Source organism: Solanum tuberosum, unplaced genomic scaffold (genome assembly GCF_000226075.1).
Source record: "Solanum tuberosum cultivar DM 1-3 516 R44 unplaced genomic scaffold, SolTub_3.0 scf00145, whole genome shotgun sequence".
In the NCBI taxonomy this organism is placed as follows: domain Eukaryota; kingdom Viridiplantae; phylum Streptophyta; class Magnoliopsida; order Solanales; family Solanaceae; genus Solanum; species Solanum tuberosum.
The window spans coordinates 42548-64571 of NW_006239069.1; the positions used below are offsets into that span (position 1 = coordinate 42548).

The 22024-nt window shown below is 36.9% G+C and overlaps 1 protein-coding gene across 7 annotated transcripts; it reads right to left on the reverse strand.

Annotated features, from left to right (window-relative positions):
• Window positions 1-831: 831 nt before the first annotated feature.
• Window positions 832-4696, reverse strand: LOC102583420 (squamosa promoter-binding-like protein 16). 7 transcript variants are annotated; one of them, XM_015310813.1, is made up of 4 exons: window positions 4630-4696; window positions 3244-3480; window positions 1757-1890; window positions 832-1615 (listed from the first exon to the last, which is right to left on the reverse strand). In XM_015310813.1, exons 2-4 carry the CDS (start codon window positions 3444-3446, stop codon window positions 993-995), a joined length of 960 nt encoding a protein of 319 aa, XP_015166299.1. In that variant the 5' UTR covers window positions 3447-3480; window positions 4630-4696; the 3' UTR covers window positions 832-992. The 7 variants fall into 7 exon arrangements, with proteins under 7 accessions (XP_015166299.1, XP_006352166.1, XP_006352164.1 ...); XM_006352104.2 differs by lacking the exon at window positions 4630-4696 and adding an exon at window positions 4378-4619; XM_006352102.2 differs by lacking the exon at window positions 4630-4696 and adding an exon at window positions 4198-4619.
• Window positions 4697-22024: the final 17328 nt, after the last annotated feature.

The window sequence follows — 22024 nt, forward strand, 5'->3', positions numbered from 1 at the left end:
TCTTTAACGAGAGAAATATAACCGGAAGCCTTAGTATCAACGTTGCCACCATCCGTGCCATAAACTTTACATTCACGGGTGTCAAAATGAGCTCATATATATGTATTTGTTCAATCCGTCCAAAATTTTATGAGTTGGGGGCTTAAGATGATTTGAGTTGGCTCAATATCAATCTATTCAGGTCTTGACTCATTTTAAAAAAAGTCTTCAATTGAGATCAAATTAGTCTCCAATTTCAAACGGTCATTAAAAATTTTTATTTGCAAATTTGGGCGGGTGATGACCCAACCTAATTTCTATTTCAATCCATTTTAATATCTTCAAATTCAACACAACCCGCTCATTTGACCCCCTACATTATCAAAGGACAAGGCAAAAATTATTGTCATGAAGCCCCTGCTTACTGCTTCTTTCAAACTGCATGATTGGAGTACTAATTTTCTAGATCAAGAAACTAAATGAATTATTGATATTGAGGATGACAATGCCCACATAATCTAGCAGACCATCAATGAGTTATTTAAATCAAGAAAGTAAATGAAAACTAAGTTGGTAAATGATGAATGTACCTTGGACCCTAGAGGGCCTCTTCTATATAAGATTACAAATGAACATTATATTATTCAAACTAAGGCATAGTCCAAAGTGTTCTGTTTTTTTTTTTCCAGATAGAAGTGAATCCCTATTGTTGATGGTTTTGTGGTCCCCTTGTCTATAATTTTCAGTGATAATGATGGTTTTATTGATTTCCCAGAAAGCTGGAATATTTGTTTTCATTAAGAAATTTTTGAATATACTTTCGGGATAGGATGCAAAATTCAGAGAATAAAGGAGAGAGAAGAGAGAATTGTCATAATGAAGGGAAAATATAGAAAAGTTAAGTGATATATCACACAAACATTCAACTCTAATTAGAAGCTAAACATTCTGAAATGGAATAGCATTTGGTTGGATGGATTCAAGATTAACGGAATATCCTTGATGTTAAAAGTTTAGTCCCACATAAAGGCTAGTGTTTGCTGAGAGCCACCACTTGTAGATGATCCATCTTGTGCATTTTGCAACATATCATGGAAATGGAGAGGGTTGCTGCTGTTGCTAACATGTGAATCTTGAGGTTTGCTATTGAAATCTTGACCAAAAGGGAAATGGCTTAGACCATCATACTGCAGGCCCTGTGACTGGGAACGTGGGATAGAGGCAGGCTGCTGCACCATGTGGCTCAAACCAATCTCCCTAGTTACAGCGGGTGCTGATGACAGAAGAGAGAGAGCACGATCAGAATCAACAATATCATTTAATCCACTGGAGAAGATCTTTTGTCCGCTGCTAGAAATTCCTGCTGCAGAAGTGGGATGTTCAAAAAGTGGCTGGCAGATCGAAGAAGATTCAGTCAGACTATGATCACTGCCTTGCATGAACTGGAATTGGCTTCCTCCTGTATAGCTATGACCCGAAGAATCAGGGAACGAGTTTTGACTGTCCATACCATTCATATGTGATTGGTTGTTGTATAATACCATATCGCTGTCTGTTTTGACAACGCCAGCCCATGCAGAGCTCACAACTGCACTTGGAAATATTTGTTGACTGCTAAATGACAGGAGTTTCGTTCCTACAAATGATTCAGCCTTTTGATCATACCATCATTTGATTAAACATACAAATATAATAACGGTATCCAATTCTAAGAATAAGGTGGAAATGCATTCATGTTTCATTTTTTATTACTATTATATAAACAAATGACCCTAACCTTGTTGGCCAAAAAGTAATCCAGAATTTTTTGCCATAGAATCTGGCTGAGGCTTCCTTCGACGCCTGTTATGTCCATCAAGACGTTTCCGACAGCTTCTCTTTCCGTCATCAAATTCTACCAATGAATGAAACCTACAAAAGGATCCAATCAGAATGAGACAATGCTGTAACATAAATTTATTGGGGATGGGACAACTGCAGAAACCTTATAGTCAAAGCTTCAATTATCTAAGCTACTATCTGAAAAATAAACAAGCAGACATTACTATGTTGCTCGGACTCTTCAAAAATGGCAACGGGTGCATGTCGGATTCGCCAAAAGTAGTGTATTTTTGAAGAATCCGAGACGGGTGCGGCATCAAAAGTGAAGAGTCCGCACAACTAAGGCAGACAATCATTTAGGACAGGACTAACTAGCAACTTCTATTCTAAATTGCTGATAAAGCAGAAGATTTCTTCTAGGTATCATTACATTACATTATAAAGGGAAAAATTCTGACTCTTAGAATTGAAAGCAATGCATCAAACACCAATACTCCTCTACATGCCAGAACTCGTTAAGCTGAGCTTCACGTTGGCAGAAAGAAATGGAGACAAGTGAATTCTAATTAAGAATTAAGATCATGATCTATTTTAATAGGTTTAATCCTAGCACTAAAATTTTAGCTCACTATCTAGATGACCTTCTATGCCAATCTAGACACCTCTCTAATTACAATCTTCCGAACTATCTGGTGTACCAAGGGTCAAGAACAAAGTCACAAGTCTAACTTTGGGAGAAAGAAGAACGTCGTTATTCTATACAGGCATAAATAAATGCACTTGACTCTTCTAATTTACGCTTCTTCCGAGGATTGAACATCTTAGTTTGCTCATTTTCTAGCCTTTACGAGGAATTCCAACATTTAAACGGAACAAACCTTGTCACCAACTCTATTACATTAAAATTGTTTACTAGCTTGGAACTTAACGTTAATTACGTTAAAATATAAGTAACATAGCTTGGAAAGCGTAGGAACTAAGGGAAGAGCAACATGCCACCAGATTGTCATACTATCCATTCAAGTTTCAGTTAACCTTCCTAATTAATGTGCTCTTCCAAATATTGAACAACTAGACATTTTCCCTTACACAGAGAAATTTCAATTTTTAACCGAACAATTGTCTCCAACGCAACGAACATGGAGTAAACAGAACCTGCCTTTCATGACTGCTTGATTCCTTACTTGATCCACGGTATCACTTATTTGAATGCATTAGGGCATAGGCGGCGCCAGAATTAGGAGTTCTAGCGTGGAAAGCATTTCCACGGCTCCTTTTGTTAGGGGTGAACAAGTTAATATACATACACATATATTTATTTAATATTCTTATACAAATACAGGGTGTACAAAAAGTTACTGGGTTCGTCCAACCCACTTAGCTCTGCCCCTGCATTATGGTCTAAGACGACAACAAAATGAGTCAGAGAAGAAGAGGCATTACCTGCTGCATTGCTGACAGAAGCGTTGGTCTCGACCTGCAATGGTGACTTTGGCAGTCTTTGAATGCACCTCACAAACTTTATGCCGGCGATGATACTCTCTGCATTCACTGAGGTCTGCATTACACCCATCAACCAAGCAATGAGCTATATTCCCTGGTGCCTTGGCCCTCTTTGATGACGATGATGATGATGATGATTCCATCACACAATTCAATTTTTGCCTCTAAATTCTTGACCTGAGTTAACAACAACGTCACAAAATGTGAAGGAAAGTTACAATTTAGCTTTTAGTCTGCGCCAAGATCTTAATCACCTCATTTTCATGCTCATCCATCCACCTAGCTACTCCAAGATTTTCATCACATCAAATCCAATAAAACAAAATCGAAACATTTAACAAGATCCAACCAACCATACCTCAGTTTTCAACACAAAATGTAAAAGATGTGCAGATTATGTACCTCAAAATCAAAACTACTGACAAACCATTTTCACTAATGATAAACAAAACAAGAAAATGACCAAGTTTGCAAAAAGGAGGAACATGTAGGTAAAATTCTCAATAACAATACGTGTCAAAATAGGGAATTAAGAGAATCTTGAAAAGTTATCTCAGATATATATAAATTAAGCCACACTCTTAACACAATAATGCAGATGTTTTCAAACTTTTATCATACGGAGTATTATTATAAATAAATTAATTAATCTACTGTCGGCTGAAGTCTAATGATTGAATAACCTTCCGAATTAAAGTAACTCATCAGCTGGACCAACCAAACTCCATAAAGGGAAAATAAAACTGCCAACTGAAATACACCACAAAGAAAAGCAAAATCCAATAAAATTCACTACAATGTCAAGAAACAAGTGTAAATTTAGTTAGAAGAAGAGGAAGGTTATAAAAAGCTATAGTGTAAAGGAACAATTTTTAGGGGAAAAAGATACTTAACTGTACTTAAGTTTCAAAATCACAGTAGAGATTCTTGCAAAGACAGAACAGAAAAAGATAAAAGGAAAAAGGGTGACAGTTTCCTTTTCTTTTATCTGTAATTTGACTGTATAATGTACTCCTTTCTTGGTTATAAGATGAAACTAGTCTTTTGGATGGAGCAAGAATCAATAATACTTACTAGTTATAATTAAAGACCCATTCTTTTGAAAAAAGCAGCGACAAGTGTAAAGGAAGAAGTCTGACTTATTCTTTACAGCCATTCATTCACTGACAAAGACTCCATCATAGACCAGTAAAGTGGCAACTGACAAAAGATATGTAAAAATAGTGTCTTGTGACTTGTTACTCAGAAACAATGGTATGTGGTCTCTGATTAATGGGTAAAAAAAAGGGACTTACTAGTATAGGGGTAGGGATGAAAAACACTCACCAAACTTGAAAAGAGTGAGGATACAAGGAATTGAACTTCTATGTGAGAGTTGGAAAGAGTTAAAAGATTGCATCACTTTTTAGGTTAATAGCCAATAGGCATAGGCGCATAGCTTTACTGGGTTGCTTGGTTGGGAACATGTTATTTCGAAACAAATTATTCTACTATATATATATATATATATATGATAACTTATTCAATTACTATACCAAAAATGATGGGATAACTAATTCAATGACTACCTTATATATATATATACCTATAATAAAACATGGGATAAAATAATTCTATATTTTATTCTGGAATTATTATTACTTATACCTCACACCAAACAAATCTAAGGATTAGTTTGTTAACTAGTTACAATTATTCATGTATTAGTTACGTTAGTATTAGTTATTTCATTTTCTTAATTATCATAAGATGATAGATCACATATTTTCTTATAACCCATATATTATTTGTTATGTGAGTTTCTAAGTTGCAAATTATATATAAATAACTTACTTCCTAATTAACTATCAAAAATTATACTCCCCTCCGTTCCTATTTAGTTGTCACCATTTCACGCTCCTAAGAAACTAGGTGAATTTATCATTATAGCCTTATTTAGTGTTTTTTTGAAGTCAAGTTTCCAATAAATGAACATAAATTAACTTATTTTGATTAATTAATTAATTACTTAGTTTTTCTAAGTAATTTATATTTTCAAGGCTAATAATTCTTAAAAATAAATTAAGAAAAATAGTGTCATTTATGTATCAATTCTGTGAAGTGACAAATATTAAAGAGTACTCCCTCTGTCTCAATTTATATGATTTACTTTCTTTTTTAGTTAGTTCTAAAAATAATGACACATTTCTATAATTTATCTTTAAAATGTCTATTTTATCCTTAATGAAATGATTTCTAGCCACACAAATTTCTATCATTCATTTTAGACCACAAATTTAAAACTTTTTTTTTCTTTCTTAAATTTTGTGTCAAATCAAACTAGCTCACATGAGATGGAGGGAGTATAATTTATAGAGAAGTAAATAGATGAATGTTTAGTAAGTATTTAAATATTTTGAAAAGTAAAAGTCAAAGATGAAAGGAAGACCAATAAACGAGTGGCTAGGAAAGGGACAAGGAGGCAGGTAGCTTTCAAGTTTTATTACTAGTATATATTGTCTGTGTTTTGTGCGTGTGATAATTGAGAATGAGAGATAAAAGCGCCAAAAACAAACTAAGAAAAAGGTTGGTCTTTTCAGTTCCCAAGTCTTTGTCTGTTCCCTCTCTCCCTTGCCGCGGTTTAATTCTACTCCATCCAAAACACTTCTATTGGACCACTTTTATTTTCCACCATTTTAAATTTGATATAGTAGAATCTATCCAAGTCTTCTTAAATTCATAGTTTTAATTATGTCTTGTGAAAAAATTGAAATTGATTTTTTTTAAAAAATTTAATTGAAAAGAAAATCAAGACTTAATTAATGACACCATACAAATAATATTAAAATAATCAAAATGTAAAATAGAGAGATGAATAGTAAATATATATAATGATATATTATCAGATTTTATATATATATAAAAATTTGATAATATTGAGGGCTAAATATAGGGACATGAAAAAAACATAAAGGACAAAACTTCTAGACATTGCATATTATTTTAGAGATTATCGTCTGCCTCGATGCGATTGTTGTTGTTTATGTGTACCCGTTCCACACATGGTTGGTACGTGTGACCTTGTTGTTCTTCGAGGGTTGTTAATACCCTGCAAAATTAAATAACAAGGCCACACGTACCAACCATGTGTGGAACGAGTACACATAAACCACAACAACTGTGTTGAGACAGACGATAATCTCTAAAACAATATGCAATGTCTAGAAGTTTTTTCCTTTATATTTTTTTCATGTCCCTATATTTTGTCCTCAATATTTATATTAAAAAACTATTAAACTTGACCGCACTACTTACATTTTTATTTACATATTACTAGTGAAAATATAAAAAATAAACACGAAAACACAACAATAAACGATTGAATAAATAATGAAGAACAAATACTAATTTTTATTTTAAAATACGCCCTTTTTTTAAAAGGAAGACCCATGTCAAATATGAGCCTTATAAGGCTCATGCAAATATGAGTCTTGTATATACAGTTTAACCTCGTTTGCCCCTCCATCCAAATGTTACTCGTTTGATTTCATACTCAATTTTTGTTGCTCTTTTAAAAATTTTGCTCTATTTTTTGTCTTTTTGGCTCTGAACTCCTCTCCTGATTACTACAATCTCTCTTTGATTTTATTTTTTTTTATAAAAAAATTATCACATGACACTCTACACAGACAAAACATTCCATCTTGACAAAAAATAAAGGGATAAGACACAAGTATCCCCCTAGACTATGACCGAAATTCCAGAGATACCCTAGTTAAGTTTAGGTGTGTCTCTGAGATTTTGATCATAGTTTAGGGAGGGGGAGGGGGGGGGGGGGGGGGGGGGGGGGGGGGTACTGGTATCCCAAAAATAAATAAATTATTAGTATTAGTTAAAAAATAAAGATAAAAGTTTCACAATCCCCAAAAAAATAAATAATTTTTTTTTGTAAAATAAAAAGATAATAGATAATTAAAATATTTTTCTTATCCCACTCCACCACCTCCTCCCACCGTAACCCCCCCTCCCCACCAAATATTTTTCTTAATTTTTTATAAGAATAAGTATTTTTTTTAAGAAAAAAAAATCTTACTTCATCCCCTCTTCCCCCAAACCTTCCCTCCCCTCCCTCCAAAAAAATTTTTGATATTATTTTTATTTTTTTCAGAAAATTCCTACCCTACTTCACCTAACTCTCCGCTCCCAATTTTTTTAATCTCATATTGTGTTAGAGATATACATATGTTTTTAAGAAAGTATTTCTACTTGTCGCAAGATTTTTTAAAAATAAAATTTCATTTCTATTAATTCAGTATGCTAGTAGGAAAAAATTGTCACGAACCCATTTCTCAGGTCATGATGACACCTACTACACCCCACCAGTTGGTAGGCCTAACCCTTAACCCCAACCCGTAAGCAACATTCTATTAAGTGGAAGATAATCAATAAGAGGCTATAAGCTAATAACAATGCGAATAAAGAGAGATCAATTGAAATAATACAAGCAATCATCCCCAAGACTTGACGTCAATCAGTAATAGATGTCATGACCCGAGCCTACACCCTGGATTTGGTCGACACTCAAGAACCATTGCTGGTCCCCAAGCGAATCCTCATCCTAACTGACTTCAAGCGGAAGACTAACTTAAGCATACATAAGCATTAAATTGAAAGAAATTCATTTACCTGATATACTCAACTTTAAAAAGTCTGAACAATACTCAAAAGAAAGTAAATATAGAAAAAGTCCTCAATTCTATCTATCTATGAAGCCTCTACTATTACAGAAGGATATCGAAACAAAATCCACGACATCTCCAAACTACTAACTATAAGGTAAAGGTGAAGTCCTATGGAATACTAGAAGGCTCACCAAAGCTGACTGGAAGGACAAATGATCTCAACGAAACACCTGTTGATGATCCTGAGTACCTGTATTTAAATTATGAAACGATGCACGCCAAATGGCGTCAGCACATTGAATGTACAAGCATGTAAGGGGAACCACTAAAATATAACATACAACTTGAACTGATAGAAAGGAAACATACTTACCTCGTCCCAACTCAACTCAACTCAAGGATACTCAACTCAATATGAAAGAAACAATAGATATACATGACACTTTTAAAATAGTAGATAATAACTCGAATGTATATGAAAATACAATAATAACTATTTACTCTTACTTGGGAGATTCTCTAACTGATAACCATCACTATGAGCTATGTGATGATACAACAGCTCGCCCACGCTACCAGAATTGTCCTATACTGTAACACCCCGTAGTTTAGTAGGCCAACTAGGGCTAAGTATGAGGGCATCAAGAGCCAAGGCAAAGGGCCAAGGGCAAAGGCAAAGGGGCAAGGGCCAAGGCTTCCCCACTTCATGAACACCACCACGGCTCGTGGTGGCTAGTAGCCCCCATGAAGCTGCCTCGAAATGGCCCACCTTCACGAGCCACTTCACGGCCAGTGGTGAAGACCACAACTCGTGGGAAGGCCAGTGAAGGTGCCTTAGAGTTTTGGAGGCCAAGACATCATGGCCTAGGCACTTCCCAAGGACCACGGACAGGACCATGGCTCGTGGAGCCTGCCGTGGTGCCTGGGAGTAGGCTGCCTAGTGAGGGCTAAATTGGGAAATTCCTTTCTAAGTTAGATTCAAGTGAGGTCATTTTTCCTAGACTTAGTACACCTATAAAAGCCATTTTAACCCTTTAACCTTCCCAATTAGGTCATTAATTCCAAAACCTCAAAAGAATCCCAAAGTTCATCCTCTCAAATATTCTATAACTTGAAGAAAAAGATAGAGTTTGAAGCTAGGTCAAGATCAAGGCACCAAATCTCTAAGATTTTGAGGGCATTGTGATCAAGGTATGATAGCTCTTCATCCATGGGCTTCTTTCATCCATGGAGTCCCCTAGTTTTCCCCAATTGTGAAGATGAAATCCCCAATTCTAGTTAGGGTTTCTTCCAATAGTATGGGTATTGTTATATGTTGATCCAATTGAGTGGATATTGATTGTTTATGATTGAATTAGTAGTAAATAATGTTATTGTGATGAAATTAAATGTTTACATGCCTAACCCATGTCTTGAAAGATGAAATTGAAGTATGTGGTTTTGTGCCTTGAAAGGGGAGATTGAGGATTTAGAGACAATCTTCTAGGATTGATGATATGTATAGTAGATTGCTTGAGATTAGGGCATATAGATATGAATTGAATGAGGTTAAAGTATACATGATGATATATGATTAGTACTAATTGAGATTGGGGATATATGATGAATTATGACTAGAATTGCTTAAGAGTAAAACATATATGAGAAATTATGATTAGACTTGTCTTAAGAGCTAGACATCTATGATATTTATGAGATGCAATGTCTTGAGAATAAGGCATGAATGATGACTTATGAATATTAGGACTTTTAGAGTAGAGCTTGCATACTGAACTATGATTGTTAAGGCTTTGAGAGTAAAGCTAATACCATGAATGTTGCATTGTAATGGAATTGTTGTGGAAGGCCTTTACCCACATACTCCATACCATGAATGCATGAATGTATAATGTGAAAGGTTTTCTCACATAGATTGATTCTAGGTTGAAAGGTTTGCTCACCTAAAATGAATCAAGCATGTTAGACTAAGATAGCTTGAAGTTGTGATATAAAATCCCTTCATGAATAGTTTCACTTGGTAAGACAAAACCATGCATGGTAGCTTGAGTAGAAGATCTCATGGTAGCCTTGGATTGAGATATCGTACCCTTCCTAAGGTTAGCTTGCACTAGTATAATAGAGTGCTTGCATGGTAGCATGACTTGGTTAGGCCAAACCATTTCATTCGTTGCTTGGATTGAGCAATAACACCCTTCCTTAAACAGCTTGTACTTGCATGGTAGTATGCTTTACCTGGTAGCTTGGTCTAGCATAATATGGTGCTTTTTCCTTGGTAGCCTTAAATTGGTAAAATCGTAACCATTCATGAGTAATGTATGTATTGGAGTAGTTAAGAAGTACTCTTCCATGAATAGTAGATATAGCTAAAGAGGGATAAGTCCCTAATCAAAGTAGCCTTATTATGATGAAACATGGTTACTTCAAGGAAGTATCGTAAGTATGTTTTTATATGTGGTTTGCTTATATGATGTATGCTAGCTTGGATTGTTGCTATAGTTGCCTTCCTTGATATGCTGACTAAAGGTGAATGTTCCATTGTCTATGAGAAATAAGCTACGGATGAGATCAAAGGATGATAAATATGTATGATGGCCTAAAGTGGTACTTAGTATGGGTGAGATTATGGTGTCTTATCCATGCATTACACAAGTATGCCTCGAGGTTATTTATGAAGTGGTTCTCTTATGTTGTGAAGATCTAAGTATGGACTATGCTTATGAATATGTTGTATCTCTTCTGTTTATGGATTATGTCTTATGTTGACTAATGCTTATATTATGTCTATGTTGGTGATTATGCCTATGATTATGTTGTTATGCTATTGATGATGTTATGTTAGCTATCATATTTTAGTACATTTTGTACTAACACTTACTCTTGCCTACATTCTTATCAAATGTAAGGTCCGGTGATATTGAGTTCCATCCCCGTTGCTAGGTTCATAGTAGATCAAGGAGTGAAAACTTGGTGAGTCCTCATAGGATCGAGGATTTGATCACCTTTCCTTTATGTCTTTTATTTTTATGTTAGAACTTTTGTATGGGCTGAGTCCCAAAGACATTTATGGTTTTATGGTTTGAGACAAAGTGTTATAGACTTTCGCTTTTTTTTAAAAGACTTTGATATTTTGAAAAAAATATTTTAAATTTCCGCATCATTTCTAGTACTTTATGTTATGATTTGCTAAGGGGCTTGTATGAGGCCTCTCAGGGTCTTGTACGCCTTGTTACATCTAGGGGGGTACCCCTGGGTCGTGACAAACTTGGTAATCAGAGCACAAGGTTTAGAATGATTCTAGGATGTCTCAAAACCACGTCTAGTAGAGCCTTTTTCATAAATGAGAAGCGCGCTACATTTATGAAAAGGAAGCTATTAGATGATTAGGAAATCTTACTTCTTTATTCTCTAAGTTGTGCCACGGAGCTTAGCTCTATAAGGTCTTTCTCCTAATCCTTACCCCCGATGGTCTACATGAAATGGCTAATACAAGGGTAAATGCTAGAAGAAATGAGGAAGACATGGTGGATCACGAGGTTCCTCCACAAGCTCCACAAGCCTCGATTAACCCTTTGGGTGAGAATGTTACAAATGCGGAGTTTATGTCGGTGTTCCAAATTGGCCCAAGCCATGATGGCACAAGTTAATAGTGAGGTGGTAGCACCGATGAACCCAATAGTAGGTACGACCGCTTCAAGAGTGAGGGATTTTATGAGGATGAACCCTCCGGAATTTTATGGCTCCAAAGTTTGAGGAAGATCCTCAAGGGTTTATAGATGAGGTGTATAAGGTACTTGCGATCATGGGAGTAACCTCGGTAGAGAAGGCAGAATTATCCGCTTACCAATTGAATGATGCTGCTCAAGTGTGGTACAATTAATGGAAAGAGATTAGGCCGGTAGGAGTGGGTCCCGTAGAGAGGGAAGTGTTTAAATCGACATTTCTAGATAGGTTCTTCCCCCTTGAAATGAGGGAAGTCAAGGTGCATGAGTTCCTTAACCTTCATCAAGGGAGTATGAGTGTGAAAAAGTATGCCCTTAAGTTCACCCAATTGTCTAAGTATGCTCCATCTCTAGTATACTACCCTAGGACAATAATGAGTAAGTTTATGTTGGGTGTGTCCGATTTGATAGAAAAAGAATGTCGTATGGCAATGCTTATCCACGACATGGATATTGCTCGTCTTATGACTCATTGCCAACAAATTGAGAAGACAAAGCTAAAAAGAGGTCTAGGGAGAAAAAGAGGTCTAGAATTGATGATGAGAAGTCCTTTCATGATAGGTCCGACGGATATGGTCGTTCTAGGAACTGACAAAGGTTTTCCGGACAAGGTTCTTCCAATGCTTCTAAGTATGAGGAGGATATAGTGTCTAACCCTAAACCGCAAGGAATTAGAAGTGAATCCCTATGGCCTACTTGTGCTAGGTGTGGAAAGAGACATGAGGGTAGATGTTTAGCCGGCATAGAAGGTTGTTTTAGTTGTGGTGAAAGTGGTCACAAAATGAGGAATTTTCCTAAGGCAAAGGCTAAAGGAAGAGAAAATGCTCCTAAGCAAAACCGGTTTGATGCACATCAAGCTAGAGGTGACCATGAGCTTGCTCCAAATGAGGATCCCGGTGTGTTGATAGCTTCCTAATTGATTGTTTATGCTTTGTTAGATTATGATGTCATTTTTGTGATATTTTGGTTGCACTCCTATTATGCTCCTATGTGATTGTAGAACCCGTATAGTCAAATTGTTAGTTCCCGAAGGAGCCTATCTAAGAGTGGAAGGGGAAGTCTATGCCAAGAGTTTAGATTATGTTTTGTCGTAAAGTTGACTTAAAGGGTTGTATGTACCACCTAGTTAAGGTGAGAGAGAAGAGTTCAAGTGTTTACCAACTCCAAAGAGTTAGTTATCTTTTAAGATTGATCCTAAGTATGGTCATTATGCGTAGGGTGTTTAGAGAATGCCTAGATATGTTCGGTTAGTAGACTCTACCAAGGGTAGTGTTATGGTTTAAGATGATTCCGGTTCGTCTTACGTGTTAAATGTGAAAGTTAAGCAAAGTATGGATCCAACCTTAGTAGAATTGAATGAAATGGTGTTAGGAAGTCCGTTGAGGCCTCCTCCCAAGGGGGAGATGGTGTGCCTAGATGTCAAGGTTGCTATGTGACTCTAATGTTCATGACTAGGGAGTTGAGGAAAAACAATCTTTCTTATAGGGAAGATCCGGTAGAGATCTTAGACCGGCAAGTTAAGAGGTAGCTTCCGTGAAAGTGTTAGGAAGGAATCTTTTAGTGAGGGAGCTATTTTGGTGGCTGAGGTCGTTATGATGTCCCGATATCCTCATCCCTTATCCTTCTACTCCTCCCCTAGCTTGAGATGATGAGTTCCTCAGGATTTGTTACTTGTATGAAGTCATGTGTGTTTTAGATGTTCCCATGATTTCCTTATGTGATGCATGTTCATGAAAACTTGTGTTTTAAAAGAAAAAAATGAGTTTATATGATGGATTTTCGTCATGTTGTAGTGCATTGTGTATAAGTTGCCTATAGTCTTGTTGAGATGAATTGATGAACATGTTTTAGCTAGGAGTTGAGAGTTCCTTCTTGAATACGTAGTTTGAGTATAGGATGCATATAGACTCCATGAGTTTGTGTTGAGCATGTTTTAGCTCAGAGATGGTAGTTCCTCCATGGACATTATTAGTTATGAGATTTCATGCATAATGGGTTGATAGATGTAGCTCCCACTTTCTTGTGTTGCATTGAGTATGTTTAGCTTCGAATTGAGTTTTCCTCCTTGGTTGTGTGCATTTAGATGTGTTGCATGCATGATGGGCTGCTAGTCTAGAGTCGTTTCTTTTCGGGGATGTCTAGATCGTCATTCGAGGACGAATGATTCCAAGGGGGAGATATTGTAACACCCCGTAGTTTAGTAGGACAACTAGGGCTAAGTATGAGGGCATTAAGAGCCAGGGCAAAGGGGCAAGGGCCAAGGAAAAAGGGCAAGGCCCAAGCCAAGGGCCAAGGATGCCCCAAACTTGCCAAGACACTGCCCCACTTCACGACCACCACCACGGCCAGTGGTGAGCACCACGGCTCATGGTGGCTAAGGCAGTAGCCCCCATGAAACAGCCTCAAAATGGCTCACTTTCACGAGCCACTTCACGGTCAGTGGTGAAGACCATGGCTCGTGGGAAGGCCTGTGAAGGTTCCTTAGACTTTCGGAGGCCAAGACATCATGGCATAGCCACTGCCCAAGGACCATGGCCAGTGGTGAGGACCATAGCTCGTGGAGCCTGTTGTGGTGCCTCAGAATAACCTGCCTAGTGAGGGCTAAATTGGGAAATTCTTTTTTAAGTTGGATTTAAGTGAGGTCATTTTGCCTAGACATAGTACACCTATATAAGATATTTTAACCCTTTAGCCTCCCCAATTAAGTCATTAATTCCAAAACCCCAAAAGAATCCCAAAGTTCATCCTCTTAAATATTTCTCTCTCTAGAACTTGAAGAAGAAGATAGAGTTTGAAGCTAGGTAAAGATCAAGGCACCAAATCTCCAAGATTTTGAGGGAATTATGATCAAGGTATGATATCTCTTCATCCCTAGACTTCTTTCATCCATGGAGTTCCCTAGTTTTCCCAATTGTGAAGATGAAATCCCCAATTCTAGTAAGGGTTTCTTCCAATATTGTTGGTATTGTTATATGTTGATCCAATTGAGTGGTTACTGATTATTCATGATTGAATTAGTAGTAAATCATGTAATTATGATGAAATTACATGTTTACATGCCTAACCCATGTGTAGAAAGATTAAATTGAAGTATGTGGGTTTTGTGCCTTGAAAGGGGAGATTGAGGATTTTGAGATAGTCTTCTAGGATTGATGATATGTATAGTAGATTGCTTGAGATTAGGGCATATAGATATGAATTTAATGAGGTTAAAGTATACATGATGATATATGATTAGTACTGATTGAGATTAGGGATATATGATGAATTATGACTAGAATTGCTTAAGAGTAAAACATATATGAGAAATTATGATTAGACTTGTCTTAAGAGCTAGACATCTATGATATTTATGAGATGCGATGTCTTGAGAATAAGGTATGAATGATGACTTATGATTATTAGGACTTTTAGAGTAGAGCTTGCATGATGAACTATGATTGTTGAGGCTTTGAGAGTAAAGCTAATACCATGAATGTTGCATTGTAATGGAATTGTTGTGGAAGGCCTTTACCCACATACTCCATACCATGAATGCATGAATGTATAATGTGAAAGGTTTTCTCACATAGATTGATTCTAGGTTGAAAGGTTTGCTCACCTAAAATGAATCAAGTATGTTAGACTAGGATAGATTGAATTTGTGACATAAAATTCCTTCATGAATAGCTTGAGTTGGTATGACAAGACCATGCATGGTAGCTTGACTAGAAGATCTCATGGTGGCCTTGGATTGAGAAATCGTACCCTTTGTAAGGTTAGCTTGCACTAGCATTATAGAATGCTTGCCTGGTAGCATGAATTGGTTAGGCCAAATCATTTCATTCATAGCTTAGATTGAGCAATAGTACCCTTCCTTGTATAGGTTGGACTTGTTTGGTAATATGCTTTACATGGTAGCGTAGTCTTGCGTAATATGGTGTTTTTTCCTTGGTAGCGTTGAATTGGTAAAATCATAACCATTCATGAGTAATGTATGTATTGGACTAGGTAAGAAGTTCTCTTCCATGAATAGTAGATATAACTAGAGAGGGACAAGTCTCTGTAGCATTATTATGATGAAATATGGTTACTTCAAGGATGTAACACCCCATATCTGAAAACAGACCTCAAGGAAGATATCCAGAAGTTACAGGTGCAAACCACGGTTGCCACCTATGGACCGTAGGGTGACCTACGACCCATGGTGGTAGTCCGTGGTTCGCATCTGCAACCCCCCAGACTCAGCACTTAAAATCATTCTAAGTGTCAACCCATGACCGGACCCACAGACCGTGGGTAAGGTCACAGACCGTGGGTAAGGTCACAGACCGTGGTCCGCGTTTTTGGATCAGACCCCCAAATTCCAGCCTCCAGTCACGACTGATGGTTGACCAACACTTACCGTTAGTCGATCGACGGTTCGTCGGTCTCGTCCATCGGTGATATCACGACCCGAGAGTACCCCCTAGTCGTAACCGGCATACTCGACCTCAAAGAGGTCTATATAAGCCCTTAGCATTCATCATTGCATATGTCATAGAATAAAAAATGGAAAATTTAAAACTTTTCACAATCAATGTCAAAGTGTCTCATATAGAAAAATAGAGTATAGAATGTCTAGACACCGTCTCATAAAACCATCTAAGTACAACATCGGAATCTCAAATAGGGAATATACCCCTTTGCAATATAGAATTCTCATAGTAGAAAGTACATAAGAAGTCTATGAGTCTATTACAATAGAAAGAAATCATAAATGGCATCATGTTGTCCTCGGAACTTGAGGACATACCAAAGTCTTAGAGAATGCAATCCAAGCCCTCCTTCCCTTGCAACAAAAGCCTACTAGCCGGAACCTACACTTAGTAGAAAAAGGGAAGAAATATGGGTTAGCACAATCACTTGTACTAAGTATGGAAGCCATGCAATTAAAACCATTTAAAACATGCATAAAAAGGACCTTTATAGAAAACATGTTATTTCAAGTTAAAAGCCATAATGCACATTCAAGGAATATATAATCAATCCATACTATAAGATAAAAATACATTCATGATCATAATTAACATTACACAATGCCATTATTCATATCTTACATACTTGAGTTCACTTAACATCATACCATGAAGACACCACCCATGACCCACTTTCAAGTTCACTTGTGCAATCTACATATGAAGTCACATACCCCCAAATGTACTAAGTAAAGCCATCAAGAAGACACAAGTGTAGTCATAAACATAAACATTATCATAATAAGTGAAATCAACCTTAACAGCATTCATAATTTGCCATACATGAAGAACTCACACAAGAACTCCTCTTCAGACCCACTTGTGCAATGCATAGGTAAAGTCTCATACCCTTACCTATACTAAGTAATATCCCTTGAGAAATACTAGTTAGAATTCATATCCCTTTACATAGTTGTTTTCATTCATTAGTTCCTTCTTACATAATTGGGAGACTTTGCCATAACCGGCATAGACCATGGGAGCTACCATGGAATCCAGTGTCTTCCTCCCACACCGAAAAGAGAGTGTTCAACTTTGTAAAGGTAGAACATTGGTACATCGTAGCATCTAGTTGGATCCACTTGCTAAAACTCCTATGGTGGGACATAGTTAAGGGATAAAGAGGTTGCTTCTAGAAACCCTATTTAATCTAAATAGCATTGTAGTTTCCACCTCATGAGACCTTTCTTGTGGAAACCTTACAACTTGGTGAAGGAGTCCTATCCCATATACATATCCTCTCGGTGCTAAGCTCAAACTCCCAATTAAGTAATTTTTAAGTCTTTACTTAGGCATTAGTTCATAAAGAACATCTTAGGGACTCACTCCCTTGTATATCAAATAGCTCAAGGTTACAAAGATGAGAATATCCTTTCATCATAGAACCAACATCATGTGAGAATATTCTTTCATATCATAGTCATATAGTGTTCATGAGAATTTCTTCTTATTCAACATAACAACACATTTATAATCATCTCACAACTTTCATGTTCACATCATAACATTCTTGATTATAACTAGGGTTATAGGGAAGAGGAATCATAACTCAACACCATAACCAACAAATAAAGTAAACATCTCCATCATAAGTAGATCAACAATTCAATAGAAGACTATTCATCAAATTGAAATCCTTCATTCATAACCTTCATGACCTTCTTCAAGATTCAACCCTATTTTCTTGATATTCATTCATCATATAGGATAATATCACAATACAATAATGAATTACATGTAAACATACTAAATTGACATCATTCAATTAACATTCAACACATGCTAGGGTTTAGAATTGAAAAAGAAGGGGAATCATGGGTCTTGTGGGGAATTGTTCAAAAACCATAAACATGACATGAATTCATCCACAAACACTCATATATAATCATAAACATTCATTATAAATCAATAGAATCGAGTTTAGAAAGTGACCCACGATTTTGAGTGAAAACCTAGAAATTGGGGGAACCTTGAAATCCAATTTTTGAGAGGGCCTCTTGGGGAAAAGATCCCAAGAGTGAAAAGCATCCATACCTTAGTTAATTCCTTGATAATTGATGGATAAAATTGAAACCTTTCAGCCCTAGATGAACCTTGGTCTTCTTCTTCAATGGGGTTCTTAGTTTATAGAGTTTTGAGAGAGAATGAGTTGGACTTGTGAATTTAGTTGTGTGAGTTAAAGTCTTAGGGTTAGGGTCTGATAGTTAGATTAGGAAAGGTAATTAGTTAACTAACCACCCCTATTAACCCCTAATTGAACGACTAACTAAAACTAAGACCCTAAAAATAAAAACTAAAACTCACTTACCTGGCAGCACGTACGACCATCATTTACGGACAGTAGATGGTGTTACGGCTCGTACTGCATGGCCGTTGTTTTGGTTAGAGATTCCCCTTTTTGGGGATAAGCTCCTACAAACTAAGTCCCCATCTACTATCAAGACTTACGGTCTGTAGACCAGTCTATTTGCCGTAGTTGGGGGGTCTCGTAGATGCTGTTGTTTTGGCAGTTTTTGGGTCCTAGTTTGGGGGTCGTACCCGTACATTTGGACCTTAAACATATAATTTTACATATTTAAACCATTTTTAGGATATTAACCATTATGTAAGGCTCTAGCTCACCCTATCGTTTTCTGGAGTGTTTCAGGTGACCCCGAGAACAGTTAAGTCAGGGGTGTTTTGGTCCTTCCCTTATGCGTTGAACCCCTAAGCTACGCCGTTTAAACCCAAAACTACATAGTTTTGGTCAGCTTTAGCCTATAAATGTAACTAGAACTTACCTAAGTCAGATCATTCATCAAAACTTAGAAAAATTAGAGCGTAAGAGGAGAAAGAGGTCAAGAACCCTAGTTCAAGAACGCAACAAGGTTCCATCAGTTCCATCCCTGAAATCGAAAGGTTTCTCCGTGGAATCTTTACCACGTATGTGGGATTTCACTAGTGGGTTCCTTTCGCCCATTAGGTCCCTAGATTTCAGTCAGAATCTTGATTCCCTTAATATTATCTAGACTTAGGGTTTCTTGAATGTTAGAATTATTGGGTTTTAGCTGTTAGAATGATCCAAATCGTATTATCATGAATTCATTATCGTTATTTCCCAGGTTCATGCATAAACTCAGAACCCTAACTATGTAGTTCTTTTAGTTCATGAATTACACATGCCAGGCCAGTTAATTGAGTTATATATAAACATGCCTCAATTTTCGAATGCATTATTATCACTATATTAATGTTGCATTCTCAGTTTGCATGTCAGTATTTTGGGCTATTCAATATTACATCATTTCAGTCATAAAGTGTTAATTACTTAATCATATGGGAAGCTTAATACCGAGTGGACTAGGGTCAGTCACCCTCAAGTCCCAGAACTACGTTCCCTGTAGGTTGTAAGTCCCCTCTGTGGGCATCATTTTAGTGATCATGCCAGCATGCCTCTATACCTCTGGCAGGGTATATTGGGTCCTCTCAATGGGGCGTATACATCGGACTCTACATTTAACTCATGTGTTTTTATGTCGGTTATTAGTAGCTCGCTTATAGTTCAGTTAGATTCTATTGCATTGACCATGTTATCAGTATAGTTCAGTATTCAATCTCAGCATGTTATAAACTTGGTCATTGCATTCAATTTAGCCATGTTCAGTATTTCTAGTATCCTTATCATGTTCATATTATATCATTGTTTTATTGCTTGTTCAGTTAAGTTATTATTCAGCTTTATTATATCATGCCTGCTCAGTACCTTTCAAGTACTGACGCATAATCTACGCTACATCTTCTCGTGATGTAGGTTCAAGCCCTTAGAAGTCAAATTACGCATAGATCGGTTCCCGATCTTCAGTTCAGCGGCATCAGTGGTGAGTCCTTATTCTTCGAGGACTAGTGACATGATTATCTTTCTTACTTTTAGTTTCAGTTTCGCTAGATATAGCTGGGGCATGTCCCAACATTTCTAGTCAGTAGAGGCTTTATTTCAGACATAGTAAGTTTTAGCTTTAGTCTTAGAGTTTGACTATTCATTTGTATTCAAACTCTCAGTTTCTTATATTCAAATTTCGTATATGGGTATTCCCCATCATTTCAGATTCTTATATGATTTAGCTTCCGCACAGTGTTTATTTATTTAGTTTACTTAAGTATGCTTATGATATGCCTGCAGGGTTATCTTGGGGTCACTCATGATCCTAGGTCCTGTGTCCGCGTCCAGGGGGTAGCCTCGAGGCGTGACAAATGAAGTATCGTTAGTATGTTTTCATATAAGGTTTGCTTATATGATGTATGCTATCTTGAATTGTTGCTATAGTTGCCTTCCTTGATATGTTGACTAAAGGTGAAAGTTCCCTTGTCTATGAGAAATAAGCTAAGAATGAGATCAAAGGATGATAAATATGTATGATGGCCTAAAGTGGTACTTAGCATGGGTGAGATTATGGTGTCTCATGCATTGCACAAGTATGCCTAGAGGTTACTTATGAAGTGGTTCTCTTATGTTATGAAGATCTAAGTATGGACTATGCTTATGAATGTGTTGTATCTCTTATGTTTCTGGATTATGTCTTATGTTGACTAATGCTAATATTATGTCTATGTTGGTGATTATGCCTATGATTATGTTGTTATGCTATTGATGATGTTATGTTAGCTATCATATTTAGTAGATTTTGTACTAACACATACTCTTGCATATATTCTTATCAAATGTAGGATCCAGTGATATTGAGTTCCATCCCCGTGGTTAGGTTCATAGTAGAGCAAGGAGGGAAGACTTGGTGAGTCCTCATAGCATCGAGGATTTGATCAAATTTCCTTTATGTATTTTATTTTTAAGTTAGAACTTTTGTATGGGATGAGTCCCAAAGACATTTATGGTTTTAGATGGTTTGAGAAAAAGTGTTATAGACTTCCGCTTGTTTTTAAAAGACTTTGATATTATGAAAAAATTGTTTTAAATTTCCACATCATTTCTAGTACTTCATGTTATGATATGCTAAGGGGCTTGTATGGGGCCTCTCGGGGGTCTTGTACACCTTGTTACATCTATGGGGTACCCCTGGGTCGTGACAAACTTGGTAATCATAACACAAGGTTTAGAATGATTCTAGGATGTCTCAAAACCACGTCTAGTAGAGTCTTGTTCATAAATGTGAAGAGCACCACATTTATGAATAGGAAGCTATTAGATGATTAGGAAATCTCAGTTCTTCATTCTCTAAGTCTTTCCATGGAGCTTAGCTCTATAAGGTCTTTCTCCTAATCCCTACCCCCGATGGTCTACATGATATGGCTAATACAAGGGCAAATACTAGAATAAATGACAAAGACATGGTGGATCAAGAGGTTCCTCCACAAGCTCCGATTGACCCTTTGGGTGAGAATGTTACAAATGCAGAGTTTAGGTCGGCGTTCCTAATGTTGGCCCAAGCCATGACGCCACAAGTTAATAGGGAGGTCGTAGCACCGGTGAACCTAATAGTGGATACGACCGGTTCAAGAGTGAGGGATTTTAGGAGGAGGAACCCTTCAGAATTTTATGGCTCCAAAGTTGAGAAAGATCCTCAAGGGTTTATAGATGAGTTGTATAAGGTACTTGATGTCATGGGATTAACCCCGGTAGAGAAGGAAGAATTAGCCACTTACTTATTGAATGATGTTGCTCAAGTGTGGTACAATCAATGGAAAGAGACTAGGCCGGTAGGAGCAGGCACCGTAGAGTGGGAAGTGTTTAAATTGGCATTTCTAGGTATGTTCTTCCCCCTTGAGATGAGGGAAGTCAAGTAGCATGAGTTACTTAACCTTCACCAAGGGAGTATGACTGTGAAAGAGTATTCCCTTAAGTTCACCCAAT